The sequence below is a fragment of the Macrosteles quadrilineatus genome, unplaced genomic scaffold, assembly GCF_028750875.1.
Source record: "Macrosteles quadrilineatus isolate MER2022 unplaced genomic scaffold, UCM_ALF_1.0 Scaffold_9__3_contigs__length_116548681, whole genome shotgun sequence".
In the NCBI taxonomy this organism is placed as follows: Eukaryota; Metazoa; Arthropoda; class Insecta; order Hemiptera; family Cicadellidae; genus Macrosteles; species Macrosteles quadrilineatus.
This window is the reverse complement of record NW_026542602.1, coordinates 32,698,158-32,723,582: the sequence shown is the minus strand read 5'-3', so window position 1 is coordinate 32,723,582 and position 25,425 is coordinate 32,698,158. Positions and strand designations below refer to the sequence as shown.

Genomic DNA, 25,425 nt, shown 5'->3' with positions numbered 1-25,425 from the left:
TCACATGCTTATAACACACATGCTTAGGAAAATCCTGTGCGTGTTTTTAAAGTATCAACAAGTAAGACAAATTTATCCATGACGCGCTCTTTGAAAAGCCATCTTGATCGTCACAACACGTTTCTTCTACTCTACTATTTCACCAAGAGGCGCTATTACCCAAGATGCTACTCCGCCCACTGCGAAAACTGCATGTAGTTGTTATGTTTAGATGAGCGTTTCTCAATATTACTCTGTGTAATCGCATTTCCTGTTCCGCCTGGAGCAATGAACAGCTGTATTATTATGATGCAAATGCGCTGCCGCGGGAGTCAGTGGATCAACGAGACCGGTTTACGGTTCATTCCACCGTTCCGACCACGCCCACAATGTTTACAATCCTCTGTTCCACTGTTCCTTGCCTTCATTGTTCATTGTTGACGATTTTTGATAAGGTTATTGTAATCTAATACACTGTTTAGTCCAAGCAAAGTGAATAAAACAGACACAAGTATTGTTTTAAAAGTTTCAATGAAACGTTTTAAGATTTTATTTTGTAGATTTGGGAGTGTAGAGTGACCTACTAATAGTTGCAAAACTCCCTAAAATCACTGTATTAAAAATAGCGGCTTTTCCCATCATTGGACAAATTTTGAAAAAAAAATATACCGCATGGATTTCTTATGCATATTTTTCGATAAATTGACTTGGGACCACCACCGATATTTATTCAGATATTTAAAAACGGATTTCAGCATTGAAATTAGCGTGAAAATCTAGTTTATAATGATGTTTCACAACACTATAATTTCATTTAAAATGTTTTATTTATATCCAATTTGGCGGATCCAAGATGGACAAACGCATTCTGTAAATATGTGGTTTCCCTGGACACTCTATTAAAATACCTAGCTCAATAAAATAAAAGGGCAAACTGAATTATTAAACTCAACACTTTTAATTGAACCAACTAAAGAAGACATAGATTAAAACTATTATTGTTTTTAACAACACATTTAACAATTTAACCATCTGGTATTCATCATTGAAGTATAACATTAAAAACAGACATGTGGCAAATATTAAATTGCACTCAACACCCCTCCTCAATTTAATAATTTTACATTTGACACAATTAACAAACAAACAATCCTAACATCTTTCTCAAATTGCCAAACCGAGGTGCAGGCAGACTTTTTGTAAAAATGTCTGCAATCTGATTTTCCGAACATATATATTCTGCAGACATGATTCTCCGCTGGTGAAGTTCCCGCACAAAATTGTATTTAACATTCACATGTCTCAATCGGCGATGCTCCCACTTCTGTAGAAGTCGTATGCAAGATTGATTATCTTCCAGGATGCGGATTGGTAACTTAAGCAAAATTTGAAAATCTTCTATCAGATACTTCATCCAGAGTAATTCGGCTGCTGCTGTTGCCAAAGCTACATATTCCGCCTCTGTAGATGATAACGCAACACTAGATTGCTTCTTTGTTGCCCAACTTACACTACTTCCAAACACTTGTATGAGATAACCTGAGGTCGATCTTGAATCTCCACTTTTATTCCAGTTTGCATCAGCGTAAGCCAGAATAATGTCATCTTGTTTGCTCTTTCGATAACATAATTTTAAGTCGATTGTTCCTTTTATATATCTTAGGACTCTCTTCAAACATTTCCAGAGTTCTTCTGTTGGGTCACTTTGATGCCTGCTTAGGAAATTTACTACAGCACTCAAATCTGGCCTTGTACCTAGCATTGCATACATTAAGCATCCGATTACTTCTCTGCACGGCTTATCAGTCCTTTTTCCGCCTTTGATTTCTAGTTTTACGTCCATTGGCGTTTTGACTGGGCAACAATCTTGCATGTTAAATCGTTTAAGAAGACTCTTTAGGTAGGCAGTCTGACTTAAGTACATTTCCCCCTCACTCCTGGAGATTTCGATTACCAAAAATGTTTTTGGTTCTCCCAATTCCTTGATTTTAAACTTCTCATTCAACTTTACTTTAATTTCCTTGATTTTCTCCCTATTATTTCCTGCCATGAGAATATCATCAACATAGAGCACAAGATACACGACAATATCATTTTGTATCATAACGTAAAGACATTTGTCGGATTCTGATTGGGTGAAACCAACTGAAATGAGAAATGAATGAATAGCTTGATTCCATGCTAATGGTGCCTGTTTCAAGCCATATAGCGCCTTTTGCAATTTGCAAACGGAGCCGGGTGTTCCTTCAACTCCTTCAGGAATGGACATATATATTTCCTCCTTCAGTTCACCATGAAGAAAAGCATTGTTGACGTCTAATTGTTCAAGAATTAATCCACGTTCGTTTGCTACAGCCAGCAACACCCTAACTGTTGCAAGACGAACCACTGGAGCATATGTTTCTTCATAGTCAAAACCCTTTCTCTGTGAACATCCTTTGATAACAAGTCTTGCCTTGTATCGTTCAATATTTCCGTCCATGTCTTTCTTCAATTTGAAAACCCATTTACTGGAGATAGCTTTCCTTCCAGGTGGTAGTTCAGTGTAAGTCCAAGTTTTGTTTTCCTTTATAGAGTTAAGTTCTTCCTTAACAGCTTGATACCAATGATCCTTATCATCACGTGCTGCAATATCCTTGTAACTTTGCGGTACATCATCGACAAAAGATTCAGCATTCAGAGCAAGAACTGCATAATCCTGTAAGTATCTTGGCACATTCCTCTTTCTGGTAGAGTGTCTTATTGTTTCTTCTTCACTTACATGATCTTCAATTTCTTCTTCCTCTTCTTCAAGATCTGGTATAGAAATTCTTTGATTTTCATCAGACAATGATCTGGGTTCTTCTTTGTTCTTGTCTTCCTTTTTACTCGATCTGGATTCATGTACATGATCGGGAATCCAGTCTTCAATTGGTGTGCTCTCAAAGTTAAATTTTTCCTCATAAAACACAACATTTCTTCCAGTGATTATTTTTCCTTCTTCAGGACACCACAGTCGATAACCATTAGGACAATATCCAGTAAAGTAACACTTCAAGCACTTGCTGTCAAATTTACTCGATATTAATTCCTTAGGTAACAGCAAATATGCTGCACAGCCAAAAACTCTTAACTTACTAAGATTAGGCTTCTCATTGTACCATAAAGCAGCAGGGATCTTTCCTCCTAAAGCTGATGTCGGACTTCGGTTGATTAGATATGCGGCAGTTCGAACAGCTTCTGACCAAAATGTCTTACCTAATTCACAATTAAGTATTAAACAACGAGCCCTTTCAACAATAGTCCTGTTCATTCGTTCTGAGACACCGTTCTGTTGAGGAGTATATCTGATTGTGAACTCATACTGAATTCCTTGCTCCTCAAAAAACTGCTTCAACTCATTTGACATGTATTCACGACCATTGTCACAACGGAATCTGCTAATCTTTAGATTGAAATGAGATGTAGCCAAAGCATGATACATCTTGACGTATCGTGTGACTTCCGCCTTCGATTCTAGAGCATAGGCCACTGTGAAATGAGTAAAGTCGTCAATAAAAGTGATGATATATTTCTTACCGTCAAATGAAACTGGTGAGATTGGACCACACAAATCACTGTGAATCAACTCAAGAGGTCTGATGGCACGTCTCCTGTTCTGATTGTAAGGAAATTGTGATTGTTTCCCTTCAACACACTTTGAACACTTTTCTAAGGGTAATGTTGAAGTATTCAACTCCATCCCATCTACCTGCGACCTGAGACTTTTAATACAACCATAGCTCAAATGACCAAGCCTGTCATGCCACAGTTTCATTTCTGTTTCAGTTGAAGAAGCTGACAAAGCTTTTTGTTGCAAAAAATTTAACATATATAACTGAGAATTGTTTCTTTTTGCAACCGCAACAGTTTGATTATCTTTCTTAATCAAGCCACATGAATTTTGAAAGATAACACAAAAACCATTCATTTCCAATTTTCTTACTGAAAGTAAATTGTAACTAATTCCAGGTACAGATAAAACATCTTTGATTGTTATTTTAATTTCCTTCCCTTCAACAACACTAGTGACATACAAATCCCCTTTACATTTTGCTTCAAGATAAGTTCCAGACTTGGCTACTTTGATTTTAATAGGCTGTTCTAATTTCTTAAAGTTAGAGAGACATACCTCATTACTGTTAACCAGATGTTCTGTTGCTCCAGAGTCTAATATCCAATTTATGGTATCTGCTGAACAGTCTTCACTTGATGCTCCAAAACAAAATGCGGCATCTTCCTGTTTGGTGTCGACCACGTTCGCAGAATTATTTTTCTTTGATGGGTTCTGTGGTAATTTGACTCTGCAGTTAGCTCGTTTGTGTCCAAGCTTTCCGCATCTGTGACAAGTGAAATTGAACGAGTTGCCAGAAGTTCCTTGATTTCCTGGAAAATTTTTCTTTTTCCCTGGTTGAGACTGGAAGGCAGTAGGAGGTGATGTACAATCAAATTCAATTTTTCCAACGCCCCTCCTCTTTGTCTCCTCTTCCAGCAGTCTGACCTTCACAAAGCTTAGAGATAAGTCCTTCATTGATAGAGTCTCTATGGCCGTGACAACGACGTCATATTCTTTGGGCATGGTCAGTAGTAGATGACAAACAATGTCAGATTCCTCGACAGTTGCTCCTGTAGAACGTAACTCTCTTATGACTTTGTCAAATTTCAGAAAGTGACGATTTAAAACATCATTCATCGCATCAAACTTCATTGTTAGTAACTGCTTCCTTAGTAGAAGTTGGCTAGCTATTCCTTTCCTTTCAAATGTGTTGCAGAGAGATTGCCATAGTTCAAAAGCAGTTGCCTTGTCTTTTGCATATTCCAAATGGCTGTCGGCAATACGCTGTATAATCTGCGACTTGCACTTTCGATCTTGTTTCGCTAATTCCAACAACCTTGCTTCCTTCCTCTCTCGTTGTTCATCTGTGTCTTTATCCAGAAATTCAACTTTGGTAACATAAGATTCCTTTACAAAAGATAATAATTCTAATTCCTCCAGCAGAGTTTCAATTCTAAATTTCCAATTGCTGAAATTGGTTCCATCCAACAATGGTATTCGATACTTTTCATGTTCAGTTGCCATATTAATTCAATTTCATTAGCCAGGTAAAAAAAATATTAACAAATTCCGTATTTAAACAGCCCTGGGCCCATAACCTGTAAATATGTGGTTTCCCTGGACACTAAATTAAAATACCTAGCTCAATAAAATAAAAGGGCAAACTGAATTATTAAACTCAACACTTTTAATTGAACCAACTAAAGAAGACATAGATTAAAACTATTATTGTTTTTAACAACACATTTAACAATTTAACCATCTGGTATTCATCATTGAAGTATAACATTAAAAACAGACATGTGGCAAATATTAAATTGCACTCAACACATTCCCTATCGAAATGAAGTACCGATATTTATTTGGTGGTTAGTACTAACCACAAAATAAATATCGGTGGTGGTCCCACGACAATTTCTCGAAAAATATGCATAATAAATGCATGTGGTAAATATTTTTTTCAACATTTTTCCAATGTTGGGAAAAGTCGTCATTTTTAATAGTGATTTTAGAGATTTTACCCTGGACCAATTTTTGGCAACTTTTAGATTGTCACTCTGCACACCCAACACTACAAAATAAAACCATAAAACGTTTTCTTGCAATTTTTTTAAGGTCATGTCCTATATTTCTCTGACTACGTTTGTTTAGCAAACTTTTGGCTGTAACGGGATGCAGGTAGTTGACATTCCATGTAGGGTATGTGTTAGTTTTAGATGAATCAACCAACATCATTTGGGCCACAGCCAGATTGTGTTGTTATTTCAGGTTTCATATCACAGAGCTAGATATACAGTATACAGTATAAATAAATCATATCAATATACAGTATAATATTGCTGCGAAAGTCAGAATTAGTATGCCTAAATCCAGCATTGGTTTTGAAGTCCACTGAGATATTCCCTCTGTGAATTCACCTTTAACCTTTCACTGGTCATGTACAGAATGTCCCCTGCAATCCTGCATCTAGTTGACTCCCTGAACCTTTCAGATGACATTTGGTATGATTTACTGCTTGCACGAACATCTAATAATATATTGAGGTATTTAATATTTCAAACTTATACTAACAAGGTAATTAATTAATGTTTTAGTACGTGCTAATAAAGCTTTAAAATTAATTTACTTGAAACTTAAATGATGAACTAATTCATCCCGATGATGTGTTTTGACTTTGAATCGCCGAAAAACATGAAATCTGAAAATCATATTTGTTTCATTTTGCTTTACAAAGACTAGACAGATATTAAAATTAAGATAATTTAGATTAGGTATCTTTTACACTACATGTAAATTATTTAACCATGAAATAATTCATCCCTACGTGAAAAACCTGCTTGGGATGTTCTATTTTGTATGTAATTGTTTGCATCATTCTAATATAACCAACATCTTATATACCGACAATATCCTTAGTACTTATGTATCCTTCACTTTTTCATTGTAATTTTAGCTTTTGGTGCCACCCAGTGAAAGTCTAGAAAAAACACACAACAGTTTCGTTCACTTCACACCGTGGGAGATGGTCTTGTTTCCAAATATGAGGATGTGAGAAATATTATAGCTTAGTGTTTGTAACTGACTGTTTCCTTTGTTTTGTCAAGTCTGACTGTCGCAGTTGATGGATCACTTTGTGTTAAAAACTAATGAGCTCCCTCAGTCTGGAACAAACCTTGGTGTTTCAATTGCTCGTTTCATTTGGTGTTTATTAGTATTTTTGGGCTCCTGGTCAGGATGAGTGGAAAGGTAGGAATTGAACAATGACAAATGACATTAGGTTCAGGACTGCTCCTGCTTGGACAGGATTCAAACCAGCAACTTTCGAATTTGAAGACAAGTTCTATAAACCCTCTGCCACCCAAACCAATAAATTTATTGGTCTTTCAGAACAGCTCTTGATGAGGACCAAATCTGGTCTAATGCTCAATCTATCTCTACTACATTGTATGCTATTATTCTGAGATGGCACACCACCTTGGTTTTAACTCAAGTAAGAATGAAAGATGAATGAGAGAGAGAGATTATATTGTTTATTCAATAATAGCATTGATTGTAGGCTATTTATGTTGTCAGATCTAAAGGAGTGACTGGGGATCTCCTGGTAAATGGGATGCCAAAGGAAGAAAGCAGATTCCGAAAGAGCTCATGCTATATCACACAAGAGGATCTGTTGCAGCCCATGTTGACACTCAATGAGCTCATGATGTTCGCTGCTGACCTCAAACTTTCCAACTCCAAGAGGAAAGAAAAGAAACTTGTGGTAAGTGTGGGTACAAGTATTTTAGTTTACCAGTGCTACAGGGTGGGGCGGCATAACTACCTTAAAAAAAACGCATTCTATGGGTCAGACAAATTTTATTTTGTTTTTACAATGTAAGTACACACATAAAGTTTTTTTTTATGTAGTTTTCAAGAGTAAATCATGTAGGTGACATCCCCCATTATGGATACATTGAGTATACCGATTTCTGGTGTTAGTCATTACCCTTTTATGCATAGCAGGTGTTACGTTGGCAATTTCTTCCTGGATGTTGTTCTTTAAATCTTGAAGGGTCCTTGGACGGTTCACATAAACACGGGACTTCAAAAACCCCATAGAAAAAAATTGTAATGGACAAATCGGGAGATTGAGCCAGCCATTGCAAATTGCTGATTGAAATAAGGCGTTCTGGGAAGTGTTACCTCAAAACAGCCATCGATGCTCTTGTGGTATGTGCCATTGCACCATCTTGTTTAAACCAAATGTCCCCCAAATCCGACTGATCTAGCCAAGGGAAAAATATCCTGTAAGATGTTTTACACAGTGCCGGATTTAGGGTACTTGCGGCCCTAGGCCAAATTACTTGAGCGGCCCTCCCCCTGTGGTGGAAATTCCTTGCGATCGCGGACGTAATCGTGAATATCTCCTATATGCATCAAGAGGACATCATCATCGACACCCGTGATAGTGAAGTGGATGAAATCGTGGACATCACTCCTAAACCAAGTCAAAGCCATCATAGGTTTTCGTGACCGTGACAAAATCGTAAACATCACCCGCAGGCTACAACAAAGGGACATCACCCTTGAAACTCGCGACCGCGGCGAAATCGGGATCATATCCCGTGAGCTGCTACATTTAGGACATCATCACCGTCAACCGCGACCGCAGTAAAATCGCGAACATCTCCCACGGGCCGCAATCACGGGGACGACATCATCGACACTCGCGACCATTGCAAAATCGTAAACATCTCTCGGGAAGCAGCAATTCCAAGGACATCATCATCGACAATTGCGATCGCGGCAAAGTCGTGTTAAAACATCTCCCGTGGACTGCGATCATGATGACTTCATCATTGTCACCCGCTGCCGTGCCGAAATCGTAAACATCCCCCACGGGAAGCAATCACGGGGACATCCTCATTGACACCCCCAGCCGCGGCTAATTCTTGAACGTCTCCTGTGGGCTGCAATCATGAGGACACGTGACTGTCACCCGCGGCCGCGGCTAAATCGTGAACGTCTCCCGCGGGCCGCAATCACGGGGACATCATCATTGACAACTCGTGCCAGCGGCTAATTCTTGAACGTCTCCCGCGGGCTGCGATCATGAGGATATGTCACCGTCACCCACGGCCGCTGCAAAATCGTGAACGTCTCCCGCGGGCTGAGATCATGAGGACATGTCACCGTCACCCGCGGCCGCGGCTAAATCGTGAACTTCTCTCGCGGGCCGCAATCACGGGGACATCATCATTGACAACTCGTGCCAGCGGCTAATTCTTGAACGTCTCCCGCGGGCTGCGATCATGAGGACATGTCAATGGCACCCGCGGCCGCGGCAAAATCGTGAACGTCTCCCGCGGGCCGCAATCACGGGGACATCATCATTGACAACTCGTGCCAGCGCGCGGCTAATTCTTGAACGTCTCCCGCGGGCTGCGATCATGAGGACATGTCAACGGCACCCGCGGCCGCGGCAAAATCGTGAACGTCTCCCGCGGGCCGCAATCACGGGGACATCATCATTGACAACTCGTGCCAGCGCGCGGCTAATTCTTGAACGTCTCCCGCGCGCTGAGATCATGAGGACATGTCACCGGCACCCGCGGCCGCGGCAAAATCGTGAACGTCTCCCGCGGGCTGAGATCATGAGGACATGTCAACGGCACCCGCGGCTAAATTGTGAACGTCTCCCGCGGGCTGTGGTCATGAGGACATATCAACGGCACCCGCGGCCGCGGCTAAATCGTGAACGTCTCCCGCGGGCCGCAATCACGGGGACATCATCATTGACAACTCGTGCCAGCGCGCGGCTAATTCTTGAACGTCTCCCGCGGGCTGCGATCATGAGGACATGTCACCGACACCCGCGGCCGCGGCAAAATCGTAAACATCTCCCACGGTATGCGGAGACATCATTATGGTCACCTGTGATCGCGGCAAACTGGTGGTTTCAAATAACTATTTTAAAAAAAACGTTCCTCTGCGGCCCCCTTTTGCTTGCGGCCCTAGGCCACGGCCTAATCGGCCTAGTGGTAAATCCGGCACTGGTTTTACATACCGGGCCGAATTCACTGTCACTGCAACTTCATTTTCCACAAAGAACATGGGCCCGATAATTAAAGTTGAGGAAATTGCACACCACACTGTCACACTTTAGGTTAATGCAAAGGCCTTTTATGCAATTCTCAGAATCGGTGTCAGCCCAGAGAAGCACATTTTTTGTTCATTCCGATTCCGAAAGGCGCGCTGGGTTGCAATCACTGAATATCCACTCGAAAAGTAGGCCTCAACGGCAAAAGCAAGCTCTTTGCTGTTCCAACGCATAATGACGACTGAACTGTGCAAGGACAAAACGTTTTAGCCTCCCCTTTCGAACGAGACTGCTAGCGCTCAACTGACATCAATAAACAAAATGGCAGACATTTAAACAAATTTATGTTCCAGGTGAGTGACATACAAGCCTCCCTGGGTCTCACAGAGTGCAAGTATGTCAGGACAGAGTTCCTATCTGGTGGTCAGAAGAAGAGACTCTCCATTGTATATAATATCAAGTTATGTTCCAGGTGAGTGACATACAAGCCTCCCTGGGTCTCACAGAGTGCAAGTATGTCAGGACAGAGTTCCTATCTGGTGGTCAGAAGAAGAGACTCTCCATTGTATATAATATCAAGTTATGTTCCAGGTGAGTGACATACAAGCCTCCCTGGGTCTCACAGAGTGCAAGTATGTCAGGACAGAGTTCCTATCTGGTGGTCAGAAGAAGAGACTCTCCATTGTATATAATATAAAGGTATGTTCCAGGTGAGTGACATACAAGCCTCCCTGGGTCTCACAGAGTGCAAGTATGTCAGGACAGAGTTCCTATCTGGTGGTCAGAAGAAGAGACTCTCCATTGTATATAATATCAAGTTATGTTCCAGGTGAGTGACATACAAGCCTCCCTGGGTCTCACAGAGTGCAAGTATGTCAGGACAGAGTTCCTATCTGGTGGTCAGAAGAAGAGACTCTCCATTGTATATAATATCAAGTTATGTTCCAGGTGAGTGACATACAAGCCTCCCTGGGTCTCACAGAGTGCAAGTATGTCAGGACAGAGTTCCTATCTGGTGGTCAGAAGAAGAGACTCTCCATTGTATATAATATAAAGGTATGTTCCAGGTGAGTGACATACAAGCCTCCCTGGGTCTCACAGAGTGCAAGTATGTCAGGACAGAGTTCCTATCTGGTGGTCAGAAGAAGAGACTCTCCATTGTATATAATATCAAGTTATGTTCCAGGTGAGTGACATACAAGCCTCCCTGGGTCTCACAGAGTGCAAGTATGTCAGGACAGAGTTCCTATCTGGTGGTCAGAAGAAGTGACTCTCCATTGTATATAATATCAAGTTATGTTCCAGGTGAGTGACATACAAGCCTCCCTGGGTCTCACAGAGTGCAAGTATGTCAGGACAGAGTTCCTATCTGGTGGTCAGAAGAAGAGACTCTCCATTGTATATAATATCAAGTTATGTTCCAGGTGAGTGACATACAAGCCTCCCTGGGTCTCACAGAGTGCAAGTATGTCAGGACAGAGTTCCTATCTGGTGGTCAGAAGAAGAGACTCTCCATCGCCCTAGAGTTGATCAACAACCCTTCCATCTTGTTCCTAGACGAGCCTACCAGGTGGGTTTGAGTTTGTTTAAGAGCTAAGTTCAGGATAGGCATTTGTTCTTAACACCTAAAACCTAAAATATTGAAACATTTGTAAACCAAATTTTCAAAGGTATTTTCTAGATGAATATCTTAAGCTGAAGCGTAAAACACTACTTTCCTATATAGTTTCCTGGAGATTTTAGGATGTGTGTTTAACACAGAGCAGGATGCCAAAAACTCAATCCTGAGAACAAAGATGATGCCACAGACAAAGATGACTGCCTAGGACAATCTGGGACACCAAGATAGATCCAAGATAAGGTCTTTAAAACTAAAAATGTAAATGAAGGTCTAAACATTTTTCCTCCATCGCTTTTCTACATTTATATTGGCTACATAGCCACACCTCTACACAGAGGAGAAAGGTGAGATGTTTAAGGTACACTTAAACATTCACTTAAGTGTTGTTTAGTACTAGTCGCTGGTGTCTTGGGCCAAGTCCAGCACCACCCCCCTGTCCTCATGTACTAAACGCTCACAGTGGAGGTAGAAGGTGCTCTCTGTTTGATGGACCACCTTGGCTCTCCCTAACTCACAAGTATATATTTCCTCAAAGCACACAGTCGTTCCATAAGCAAGTTTCCTCTGTACTTGTCTGTCCTGGTTCTCTGGGATCACTATCAATACATTGAGATAGGAACACACAATGCTGTGGATTTTTACCTGATTATTAGTGAAGGATAAATACATCCTCACTCCTGAATTTAGATGATCTTTGTAGCTTTGTCACTGACTAAGATCAGCTGTTTCACTAGCCAAGATCAATTTTAAAAGCCCAATCACCAAGGACACTTCAGCCCAGTTTTAAACCATTAACAAGACACTCTCATGATGAAACCAAAAACATTCCGTTCCTTAGGGACTTTCTAATTGTTCTCAACCTAGTCTGTCTAATGTTTGTCAGTGGGCTGGACAATGTAACCACGAGTCACACGCTGCGACTGCTGCGTACACTGGCACACCAAGGGCGGACTATCGTCTGCACCATCCACCAGCCGAGTGCATCCCTGTTCCAGCTGTTTGACCATGTTTACGTCCTAGCCGCAGGGATGTGTGTGTACCAAGGGCCTACCAGGGAGCTCGTACCTTTCCTCTCTAATGCAGGCTTCAAGTGCCCCACCTACTACAACCCTGCCGACTATAGTGAGTAAACTTCTTATGTGATTTTGAATTCCCTTTTTCTTAATGTAACCAATTAACTTTGTGATACTGAAGAACCAATGGCGGTCCCAGGGCTGAATTGGGGATGAAACCGGGGGGGATAGTATAGGCATACTTTTTTTTATAGCAAACACCGACAACATGCATTCTCCCACAATCATAAACAGCAGTGTTCTGGCAATCTCGGCGATACCATGATCATCTCCCACGATCAAGCCAACACTTGTAAATGTATATTGGGGCCTGAGCCTTACTGTAATCGGCTCCTATGATCGCTGCAACACTTGTGAGCATATGATGCGGTCTCAGCTATACCGTGATGCCTTCCCTGACCGTGGTAACACATGTATCTGGTAATCGTGATTTCCTTGTGGCTTTAAAAATCCTTTGTGGGCTTATTGGTGGAGAGAGGGGGTACACTTGCTTCCCAGTCCCACAGAAATATCACTGGCCAGCCAATCCATCCAAAAACAAAAACTTTTAATGTGGCTGTGGCCCTCAAGGTAGGAGTCCCCTGGGCCAGACTGTTAGTCCTCAGAAGTTTGAAGGCAGATCACACTATTTAGAACAAAAACACTATAAACGTCTAACATTACTGTAACACAAATTATGTTTTAGCGAATTTTCCTATAGAGAAGTAGCTATTACCGTAGGTGGCACGGTAAGACCTAGACCCGGGACCGATTTGCTTTTTCATTTTGATGTCCCAAGAGGCCAAAAACACCATTCGTTCAAATTTTTATATATGTATATATATATATATATATAGATTTATATATATATATATACGTCCGTGAACGCGATAACTTGAGTAATAAACATGAATGAGTTCGCGAAGCAGCATGATCGGACCATGGGAACGGGGTTTTACAGGGGGTTTAATGGGGTAAAAATTGGTTTTTCTCACTTTTGACCCTCAAAACAGAAAATTTCCCAATTTCTCGTTAGACCTTTTAAAAGAGCTTAAAAAACAAATAATTTTGTACCTATCTAAAAGTATTTTTGTTCGGTTATTAGTAACGGAGAAAATTTAAAAAATTGTAAATTTAAAATTCCCATGTTATTCTTATGGAATATTGTCAAATGTTGTAGTTTGCTTGTTTATGGATTATTTTGGTCAAACTTGGCAAATTTATTTATTTTGTACTAAGCTATCAATATTTTACTCAAAAACACACTTTATTAGTTTCCTTGTAGCAGCAAACCTAGGTACTCGTTAAACTTAATGTTATTAAAATATATTTAACTGAAAATCAATTCAGACAAATGGAAATTCGCTTAGTTGGCAGGTTTGCTGCGGCGGGGGTATTTTAAATACCTTACCCAACTCCTTAACTATTTACAAATTTCCTGGTGAAAACAATCTATAGTTTAAAAGTACTTTATTGGCCACAAATCATTTAACAAGTCGCACACAATAGCATGAATCAGATAAAACTTTTCCAAAAAACTCCTCAACGCCCATTGCACCATAAATAAGCTTTTAGTGTTACCATTGTTAAACACCAAAGTTTCTAATACTTGACCAGCTACAACAACTGATAGGAAGCCAATTACCATGTAAAGTGCTTCAAAAAGGCATTTAAGGAAATAATTGTTATTGCAATAATATTTGAAAAGGTGTAACTGAAAAAGCCACAGGTACTGGTAAGTCTGCTTCAGAGGGTAGTTGCAAATCTCGCAGGTATGCCGCGAAACACTCCTCATCCATGAGTTGAGGCAATTTGAGTGAACATACTGGATTGATCCTCTACATTTGCAAGGGCTTATCATACCCTGGATGTCACTTCCTCTACAGATTCTACAGCGAATTTTCGTGCTACAGGATGATTCCATTGTTAGGAACAGAGTTGAACTGGAATACTATTTGAACAGTGATTTTAAGAATTGGATTTTTTCAAGTAGTAAGACTTATTTTTAGTGAAGAAACCTTGGAAACAAACTGAAAATTTATATGATGAACAACATTCAAAGAGTAAACATACAAAATATCTATAACAGTGTCTATCTATGTACAGTGTGTATCTATGTCTATAACAGTGTTGTTTTTAGAGTGTTAGTTAGTGTGAAAGGACCTATTGGTTTGGGAGCTTGATAAGAGACAATTATTGTATAAAAACTAATATTTTGCCTGGAAAACTAAGTACTTGTTAGATAAGGTGGAGGGGTCAAATCCATCCTGGGTATGCAATGCGGTAGATATCGACAAGCTGGCGCTATTTTTTTATTAAAAAAGAAGGTAGTTGTGTGGGCCAGTCACAGAATGTGCTAGTGTCTAAAATTGTATTGTATACCTTACCTTTTATTTCTGACCAAGTTGATGATGGGTCATAACATTTGCTATAGCTCACCATAAGTCATTTCATTAGTTTCATTAGTTGTTAAAAAAGTTTGTGTACTTGACAGAATTAAGTAATTTAAATCAGCGCAATCTGCCGGTGTCTCACATCAACAACGACGATTTTGATTAAAAATCTGGCGACAAATTTACCATGGGGATGGAATGTCTAATTGTATTAATATTCAAAGGTTCTATTTTGTTGCAGTAATTGAAGTAACAGATGGTGAGGAGGAAGAGAATATCACAAAGCTTGCTAAAGCTACAGACAATGGAAAAACCACAGAATATGTTGAAACTTCAGAATACAAGGAGAATGGCCACACAAAACTAAGAGGTTAGTTAAAAAAAAATCAATATGTTGGAACTCATTGATTATGTGTTTAATAATTTAAATGTAAGCTAGACTGCAAAAGAAACCTATGTCATTTCCAGAATTTATTTTACTGTTCTGCAAAACAATATGTAGGTATATTAAAATAATATTTAACAATTTGACAATCCTAGTCACAAAAATTGTTAGTTTTTAGTCTGATAGAAAATGTCTCAGATAACTTTATATCAAAATCATAGCGTTCATTTTATAACTTCCGAATATCCAAGTAAGGATCGAGATCTTGAATATTATGAAACAATGAGCCTAGGATATTATATTCTACTCCTTCCCTTAGTTTTGGACATTATGAAACAGTCCCAAATAATAGTGTGCTTTTGGTCTTGACAAAATTGCCAAAGAGATGATTATGTGTTTGCGTAGGCAGGCCGAGTGAAACTGATGAAAACAAACGCCATCTGGCGGCCATGCTGCTTAATCATTACAATGACAAAGACCAATACCGAGAGCCAGGGATATGCCAATACATGTGGAGGTGCTGGGTCCAGTTCTGTACATTGTTTAGAAGAAAGTTCCTGCAGATACGAAGAAACAGTGTATGTTTTAGAGTAATTCTTTACTTTTCATTCGTGTCATTCAAAATTTCTCTGGTCTTTGATTTCAGTTTATTGTTGGTGATGATTAGATTTTATTTTACTCTCTATGGAATCTATTTATTGTCGCATGATCATAAATATTTGAGGTCATTGTAAGATTTCAACGATTTTCTTTGGTATAAAAAAGACATTCCAGGGCATGCTACTGTTAAAATTATTAACTTTTTAAAAGATGTCTACAATGCACAAGATACATCTCTAGAACGCATTATCAATTTATATGTTGTAGCCTATAAGAGTTCCAGAGCTCAGTAATTTGAGTAGGCCTATAATTAATTGTCAAGAAAATTTCCTAACCCTTTTATCAAGTGTAGCATTTTTACACTATAATTCATTAAAACAACAATTGTACAGTATGGACTAGAGAGCAAACTGTAAGTAAATTTGACATTAAAAGTTTAGTGTTCCGATGCAAAAAAATAAGATCAACACATTTTCAAATCAAGTCATTGTCATTGCAATTTGCAAGTTAAATAGATTTTGTTAAATAAGGTTAAAGCATTGAGTATAAACCTAACCTAGAGAGCCCACCGCTATACTGTTAGTCGGTACCGCTTTTGACGACGTAGTTCGGGCCGCTGACGCTTGGGTCGTGGTAGTCAATGGTAATGCAGTACGCCGCTGAGCTCAGTCTGCGTTGAGACACGCTGCGTTAAGGTAGCCTGCACCGCGCTCGCGCGTCAGTCTCCCCCCCTACCCCTACTCATCGTCACTTCCCACAGCAACCGGCCTCTCCCTCACCGGTCGAGCTGTCTCTACAAAGCGAATGCAATGAACACGAACGGCAACAACTGCCTCTAACACATATAACATAATTTTATCCATACATTACGCAATTAAAAAGTTATTTGTCAATATTGTAATGCTACAATTAATTGTAGGCTATACAGGAATCCCAATTTTATTTATTTTTTCTGTATATGATTCACTTACTTGAAGGTCTATCATGATTTTAAACTCACATCGAATTACAAAGGTTTGTAAACAAATTTTGCCTTTCTTTTTACGTACAATTCTGATCAACTTTATAGCAAACCATGTTTATCCCGATAGTTTATTATATTGATATTACAACTAAGTTTGTTTTATTTCTGTTGTGGGTTTACATATTCTCTACATAATACAATAAACTTAAAACTAAGAACACGTACGATAATGCATATGCACTGCTTATTTAACAAAATTCTATAACATAAATCCTAAATTTCTTTATTACTTTAAGTTTTAACTGAAAATATTTACCAGAATTTTAATATGGTAAGTGTTATAACATTATTTCAGTGTTTATTTTTACGCCTTATTATTTGTCTGGTACCATCGGTTAAGTCGTACACCCCTGATTCCCAAACCACTGTAGGCTACATATTCTTCCTCGGTGACATAACACGCACTACTTTCACTTTATTCTACGAGAGAAGAACGTTTCAAAAATATGCATAGTTATGATTCGGCTTTACACTAGGCCTACAAGAGTACAAGTAAAAGAGTATGTACAGGCAGTTTAATTTTTTTTTGTCTTTATACCATTAACTTCATATAAACTGGTTGTAACTACAAGAGTACAAGTACAAGGGTATCGACAGACACTTTAATTTTTAAAAATCTTTATACCATTACTTCATATGAACTGGTTGACAGTACGAGTGTACAACTACAAAGGTATTTACAGAGCCTTATCTTTAAAAATCTTTGTAAAATTGGCTTGATATAATAAACTTGCTAATCAAGTATACCAACAAATAAATACATTATAAATCAAACAAAATCGAGGCTCAATACAAAGTTATGAATTGAAAAATACATATTGCTATAAGAATTTTACTATAAATACTTTAAAGGCATAATAGAATAATGACGAAAAGAAAAATACGAACAAATCTTGTAAAAACAATTTTCCTATTACATCAAATAATGACTTACTATTAATAATTTGGTATTAAAATGCGTTATAAAACAAGGAAGAAGGAAAATACGGCTAAACAAACAAATTCATCAACAAATACGACGTTTTTAACCTAGCAAAAAGCAATGAAAAAATCAAATATCTAACTCAAAGTATTACATGAACAAAATACTACACCCTACTAGTAGGCCTAGAATAATCGCTTTAAAAAAACAACGGAACAGCAGACTAAACATATGGGAATGGTAATGCACAAAAACGAACAGCTGAATAATCATATGGAAATAGTAATGTAAAAAAAGACAATATAAATCAAACCGGTAAGTCTACGTAAGTTATGCCATTGAAAAAAAAATACACTCCTGAATAATCTGAATACGTATTTAAAGAACAACGGGTAACCAAAGAAATACGTATTGTACAAAAAATACAGTACTTTATAAAAGCTGACAGCCTTTTTACGTTGACTTAAATTGTAAGCTTACCTTTTCCCATCCATGGGCAGTTTGATTGTTATAAATTTACCCTTCAAACTGGAATAGGACTGTTGTGTAAATTGTGAGTATTTCCATTAGTTAATAATCTTTTAATTGACTCTTTTAAAATACTCGGAAATTATAACTGTTATTAGTTTTTAAACAAGTTATTTGTTTATAAATAACTCCTGTACTTCTTTGCAATTGCTCGATTTCGAGCAACAGGTATACTAGTGTAATTATAACTCTACTTTAGTGGCCTACTGTAGTGGATACATTATACAGGTACCTATGTATAAACCCACTTCGGCATTTCAGCAAAGTATGTTATAGTATTACAGTAAAAAACTCAATAACAAGACTCTCATACGGATTGTTAAATAAATCTTACTATCGAGGTTTGCAGTAACATGTGATTAGGGGTCAAATAAATATTAGAAGCTTTGAAAATGACACTTGTCAATGGCGACTTGTTTCGGAGGTCTTGTTGAGGTTTCACTGTATAAGTTTCTAATCATACGTTACGATTCATTTTCGCCGGGTAAGGAGCATAACAATGTTAACTATTTATCAGAGGCTTCCCCAACTAACTATAAAATTACATATTCATATATGCCTGCCTACCTGTTGTTGAAGTTTCTGGTGGAGGTGGAGACGACGTCGTCGATATGTCCATTGTGTCTTGGAGGGCTGCTGCTGGCGTCGGTGTGGACGACACGGGTGCTGAGACATCGCTGGTATTCCCATCGCCACTTAACGTCGGAATCGCGTGTTTTTCCAGGCGTGTTCTCACGTCACTAGTGAAACACGAACGTTCGAAGTGACGATCGCACACTGTTCGGCGTCTTAACAGAGATTCCGGTAACTCAGACAAACTCTCATTTCCGCAGTTTAAAATCCATTGACTGCACACTTCTGGATTACCTACTGGAAACTTAAAAAATACTCGGTCTGGGTTGCCTCTTTTAGTAGCATTGCATCTAGAAAAAAAACACTTATCACCCTGTTTTTTTTGCGACGTCATTGTAGAAAATCTTACAGACCGTTATAAAAATTTCATTTTCGATAACAAATAGTACTACTCAGGAAGTCACTAATAACGGGAACTAACTTAAAGAGCTAATAAATAAATAATAACGTTCACCTATATCACAGTTAACTACACTGATGAAAGACAACGACTGTTCTCAATGCCACTTCTCAAAATACTGACTAGTTGACTAGTTCCTAGTTCGGAGGGAGGGCTTAGGGTTATAAAAGGCGCACCCATAGGCAGAAAAACCATTTTATGACACAAAAACCATCCAAGAGGGTGTGTTAAGTTGTCAAGTAGTGCCACACTGCCTGCGACCTGTGACGTTTGGAGAAAGTGTAGTTTAAGTATTAAGTGTGTTTCAAAAAGTAGCACGGTAACAAAAAGTACATGTTGGAAAAATGTCATTGGTCCATACACATTTTAAATTAGTAGTTTAAAAATACATACATGTGTATGAACAGTAGGCCTATAGAAAAAATTTACGACATGGATTAAAATACACTGTTGGTTAGTTATTATTGAGGGGTATTTTTTTATTATGCCTACGTTTGTTGATTCTATTTAACATGACATTGACAATAAATATTTTCAGTAAATTAATACATTGTCGTCGATTATAGTAAAAGGGTAAAAGAGTAAAGTTAGGATATTGTAACTATCTGAATTTGTTTCTAAGCAGAATACAGATATTCGAATTTGAAATGACACATGAAAAGTGTGAAAGCTTTATTTGAACTTTGAAACATGGCGGAAACAAATAATTTCATAACATATATCAATAAAATAGAAATATTAACTATATATTATATTTTAATTGGTTTGATTCGCTAACTCAAAGGGAAATGTTCAAAATGTTCAAAAATGTTCATGTATTTTCAAAAAGGTTTATTATGGAATTTTACAGCAATAGCATGCTTACAGACTTTCTCAGAGGCGTAAATAAGTAATGTCCAATCTTACAACATAGGTACATTCATGTAAAGTGTAAAAATCTTACGCATTATAAAATAAATAACTCTATACGAGTAGTTCAGAATAAAATGTTTACCATCATGTTAGGTTTATACTCAATGCCATCATATATAGAAGTAATTTTTTAAACCATGTTGGTTTCGCAAGAGCACGCTTGAATTATTAGCAAAGCCGACAGCGAGCCCGAAGCAGCGGGATGAGCTGCGTCATTGTTGCGTCTTGCATGGTTACCGGTAGAGCGCACTAGCAACTTGATGTACTGCATTGCCGAAGGTCGCGTAGTTCGGGCCGCTGACGCTGCTCAGCCTGGCGCTGCACGGGTAATGCTATGCCCCATTGAGTGGAGACTCTAGGGTTAGGTTTATACTCAATGGTTAAAGTTGATAAATGTACTAACAACTCTTCCTCTTTCCACACTCCCATCTCTTAAACAACTACAATTGTTCAACGGTAGTTTATGTGAGCCACCGACAGATTGTGCTGATCTAAATAACCAATTTCTGTTTAGTACACTAAACTTTTTTACTAAGTCAAACTAATGGAATAACTTATTATGAGCAATAGCAACTGGCATTACTCATCAACTTCAGCGTCAAATAATTAGATAGAAAATAAATTTTTTGACAATAGCGCATTCTGTGACTGGCTCACACAAAAGTTTTTTTTAAACAAAAAATTTGCGACAGCTGGTCCATATAGATTGGATGTCTACTTCAGTATCCATAAGTCAATTCTAATATCCAAATTCCTTGAAATTATTAATTTATTTTTGTTTAGATTTGCTGTCGCCCTGTTTTGCTTTATTCATTCCAATTTTAAATTCTTTTAACAGATGGGACTGAAAATTCAGCTGTTTCACCACATTCTCTGCTCTCTCCTTGTGGGAATCATCTTTTGGAAGCGGGCAAATGATGGAGACATGTTCTTTGACCACATGAAGTTCTGCATGGGCATCATTCTATTTCACACATATACCCACGTCATGGTACCTGTTTTAACATGTAGGTTTTAAGTATCATGGCGATACAGAATGGTTTTGCCATTATTTCAATTTTGTGTCTTAGAATATTTAGAAAATACATTAAAACTTATATTTACCTTCAACTGTGGGATTAGAGCTATGAAATCTAACTGAATACAGTAGATGGATGGTAGAAATTTTTTTTTTTAAAGTATATGTTTTGGAAGTTTACAATGGCTAAGGAAATTTAAATTTATAAGTGTAGAAGTAAATTACACCAGTGCGTTTTAGTTATCATAGCCTATACACACATAATTTTCTTTAGCAAATACAGTAAAATACACTTTTGAGATGACAAATAACTGAGATACTCAGGTTATGATGATTCAACTGTATTTTTTATCAAAAGCTGCATATAATTTTTTGCTGTTATCACTGACGATTTCTGCTAAACCTGTTATTATTTCAGTTCCATATGAAGTCAAGTTGCTGGCTAAAGAACACTTCAACCAGTGGTACGATCTCAAACCTTACTACTTAGCCCTGACCCTCAGCAGGGTACCTAGTCTGGTAAGTAGTTGGTTATTTTAACAAATATTTATTTTTTAAATGTATAAGATAGGTAAACTAGTATAGTAGTATGTACATGGTTTTTAAATTTTCACATGCAACTGCTATTCATCAACCTACATCTTGACTTACTGACGCTGGGATCTCGTAAGATTTTTTAAGGTCGTGGGTTTTAGCGAAACTTTATGGTATATGGGGAAGGCCTCACAAGAGAAAAAGGTTGTAAGTGTTAACCAGCCTAAGTACTTGAAAGTTTTTCTTATGAGGTAGTTGGGAGTAAGGTGGAATTACACTCAATGATTTTCACTCCAATGTTTACATTCATTGATCTCTATGAGATAACTTATTTGTATTTATCATGGGGCAGTTACCCACTGTCAAGAGCATTTCTATTTTCCAAATAGTGGTCATAATTATACCCATCGGCTTACTGGTAGGGCTGTTGACTGACCTTGGACTACTGAGAACGCATCTTAATCCATTGAGTTCAGCCAAACAGACCCACACAGATTCTGTACAAACAAGCAAGACCACACCAAACACTTGTGGAAGGATTTTCCAGTTTCAGCCCAGAGACAGTTGAAATTCCGAAGGAAGGTTGCATGAGATCACACAAAATAAGGAGAATGGGGGCCCCACAGTTCTTAGGTTAGGATTAGCCGAGAGTTTGAAGCTGATGAACTGAGCTGAGGAGTGCTACAAAAGATCAAAGGTCAAATGTGGTGTTGTCCTAAATTGTTCAATACGGGGATGCTTACCATTGTCGTGGAAATATATTTGCCAATTAATAATGAATACATTCTTTTAAAAAGCAGAGTGGGAATATTGTTACCCATCCTGCACCACTACACCACTGAGCAAGAGATAGTCTGATTCCAGCCTCCCTCCCAAAAAAAACCATCAGAAGCATGCAGACTATTTATTTACATAACAACTATATCTAACTGATATCTTTCATTATTCAATGTATATAATGTAAAATTCTCTTAAATCTCCCCTGCCCACAGGTGGTGTTCAGTATGATTTTCCTTGTGATTGTGTACACTATGACAGGCCTTCCATGTGAACTGGACAGGTTCATCGTGTTTGCAGCAGTCGGTATCATCACAAGTTTGATCGCTGAAGGCATGGGTTTGGCCATCGGCTCAGTTTTCAACGTCACAGTAAGTATATTTATTTAGGGTTAGACATTAATATAAACGTGTTAGTAAACTCCCTCTTCTGAACCCTTGTCCCAACCATCAGCAGTTATATTATATGGTATCAGAAATCTGACACATACTTTCTCCTATTAGTTGTCAAAAACCCTTATTATAAACAAGAGTTGAGAGTGACTGTGATATTTTATGGTATCAGGTTTTACTATTTTGTTTAGATTTTAGGCCGGCACACATAGAGACAGTTGGGCCAACAGTCTTGATCACTTGTTATCGTGGCAATGTAATAATTCCTGCCAATATCGCAATTTTTAACTATGCAAAACTAGAAAATTGTTTTCTGACTGCTATTCAAATTCATTTAAATTTGCCCGATTTTTACAAAATTCACGGATTTTTTCCGGTCGTTAAAATTTACGTACAATTCCTGGTTTTCAGGTCAGCTGGACACCTTGGTAAACAAACCACGGCGCTGTGCAGTGCCAGTGCGGAGTAGTAACTTTGAAAAAACATCTCGCATGCGCAGCAGAAAAAGTCCGCAGGATTTTTTTTAATCGCCTGAGAGGCTTTTGAAAAAGTTTGTCCGCAAACTCAAGCGGACTCAGGCAGACAGACAGATTTCTATGTGCGTTGTCACATGACAACATGGGGAGCGAATTTTTGTCCGTCCTTCTGTCTCTGTGTGCGCTGGCCTTAACAAGGACCATATTTCTATTACTGCGAATCTTGTATATTAAAAAACTTTTGCAAAACTTATGACAGCTAGCCTGACCATACTCCTGGACCTAATTACACGCGGGTTGAACCAAAAGAAAGGTTATTGTTCCTATATGTTCAGGTTTTATTTGTATTTTGAGAATATTTATGTTAATTGGGTCAAAAATGGAAATTCAACTTTTCTTCTTATGAATATTTAACATGGGACTAATCTAAATATGAAGCTCAAATACCACTGACTCATTCTATATATTAATAGACAGGCATGTTTTTTTAAACCTTTTTTCTCAGATCCTGTGCATCGCATGAATAATACCATACTGTTAAAAAGATATTTGCCTGTAGATGAGCAGAATACCTTTATAAATAAAAATAGGCTAAAAAATAAGCACATCTAATAAGTTTAAAATTAAAAAAAAAATGACATTGACCATATGGGTTGCCATGTTGGTGACGAAATAACGATAAAATAAAAACATAAAATGAAAACAAATGGAAGAAATTCCCAATACATACTTTTGGTCGAGTTTTTGACAACTGGGCGAGCTCTAGTATAGTATAAATGAATTTACCGTCCTGAAAACCAGAAATATTACATGAATTTTTATGGTTGGTAATGAGTTCTAGAATTTTACTTTGGATTCTGGAACAGTCCCTTTGGCTGAGTCTCCATTTGGTGACAAGTTAATGGTTCTCTTTTATTATCTATGAAATTGCTTTCTATGGAGACAATCACAAATATGGAAATCTGTATATATGCTCATTGCTCAATAGTGTGGCCGCGTTTGCAGGTGACGATCATCATGATGTTGACTAGACCGCAAGATATGCTTACTCGTTGCCGCGATCACAAGAGACAATCCTTGGTCTATACTATCAGATAGAAAGAATACTTTATCAGCGGCCTTTGCTAGCTTTTGGCAGCCCACTTAGTAACCAAACCTCACGAACTTAAATCTTCCTGCATAACCTTGTAATTTTAAATATGTTTGCAATGTAACAGTTTGTCAGTTTTTATCAAGTTATGGAAAATACTAAATATGAGAACTCATTTGGAACCCAACCATGCACGCTGTTAGCAAATAATTCTTGCATGCAACCGATTCTTTAATCTAAAGATGTTATTTTGCAGAATGGGTGTGCAGTGGGGCCAATGACGTTAGCTCCATTCCTCGGTTTTGCCATCTATGGGTTTGATTTTGCCCGGACCATTCCACTGTGGCTCTGGCCCATGTTAAAGGCAAGCTTCATGAGGTCGGGTGTGATCGCGATGATAATTGCGGTGTTCGGCATGAACCGACCAACACTGGAGTGTCACAACCCTATGTACTGTCACTTCAGTGATCCCAAGGTGAATTAGCAAACAGTTTTCTCATACCTTCTTAGTGTAGTCTCTCTTACTGCCACTTCAATTGTCGATGACAAGTTGTTAGGCACATCAGAAGAACTGACTCTTATGAGGTCAACAAAACATTTTATTAAGATATGTGAAGACTTTGGAACACATCTTTCTGCCTTTATATTTTATTTACTGTAATAAGAAAAGTAACCTAGTCACATTTGAACTAAAGCTTTAACCAATACTATAACCTTGTACAAAAAATAAACCTTTATATATATGTGCTTAGTTGCAGTAGCCTATGTCTGCTGCATAATTGAACAATAAATAACTTCTTGATCATCATCGATGTGATATTAAATTTCCCGAAAATACAAAAAAGTACGTCTAATAATACGTAATAATATATTTATTTACACTTATACTGTTGACTCACAAGATTTTAAATACACCATACCATCTTTTATATGTATTTACCTATTTTATTTATCTTATTACAAGTGTATTAGACATATTTTTTGTATTTTCTGGGAATTGAACAATTTCTTTGGTATAATCCAATTCTACTTGATG

General features: G+C 38.0%; 1 protein-coding gene across 1 annotated transcript in view; it reads left to right on the top strand.

Moving 5' to 3' along the window:
- The window catches only part of LOC129001976 (ATP-binding cassette subfamily G member 4), an 80,622-nt gene that overhangs the window by 53,197 nt on the left and 2,000 nt on the right, over positions 1-25,425 (top strand). The window contains exons 3-11 of the mRNA XM_054429444.1: positions 7,127-7,313; positions 11,057-11,202; positions 12,137-12,375; positions 14,940-15,068; positions 15,489-15,661; positions 20,941-21,109; positions 21,539-21,639; positions 22,647-22,802; positions 24,646-24,864. Of these exons, the coding sequence (XP_054285419.1) occupies positions 7,127-7,313; positions 11,057-11,202; positions 12,137-12,375; positions 14,940-15,068; positions 15,489-15,661; positions 20,941-21,109; positions 21,539-21,639; positions 22,647-22,802; positions 24,646-24,864 (1,519 nt within the window). The remainder of the gene's footprint in view (positions 1-7,126; positions 7,314-11,056; positions 11,203-12,136; positions 12,376-14,939; positions 15,069-15,488; positions 15,662-20,940; positions 21,110-21,538; positions 21,640-22,646; positions 22,803-24,645; positions 24,865-25,425) is intronic.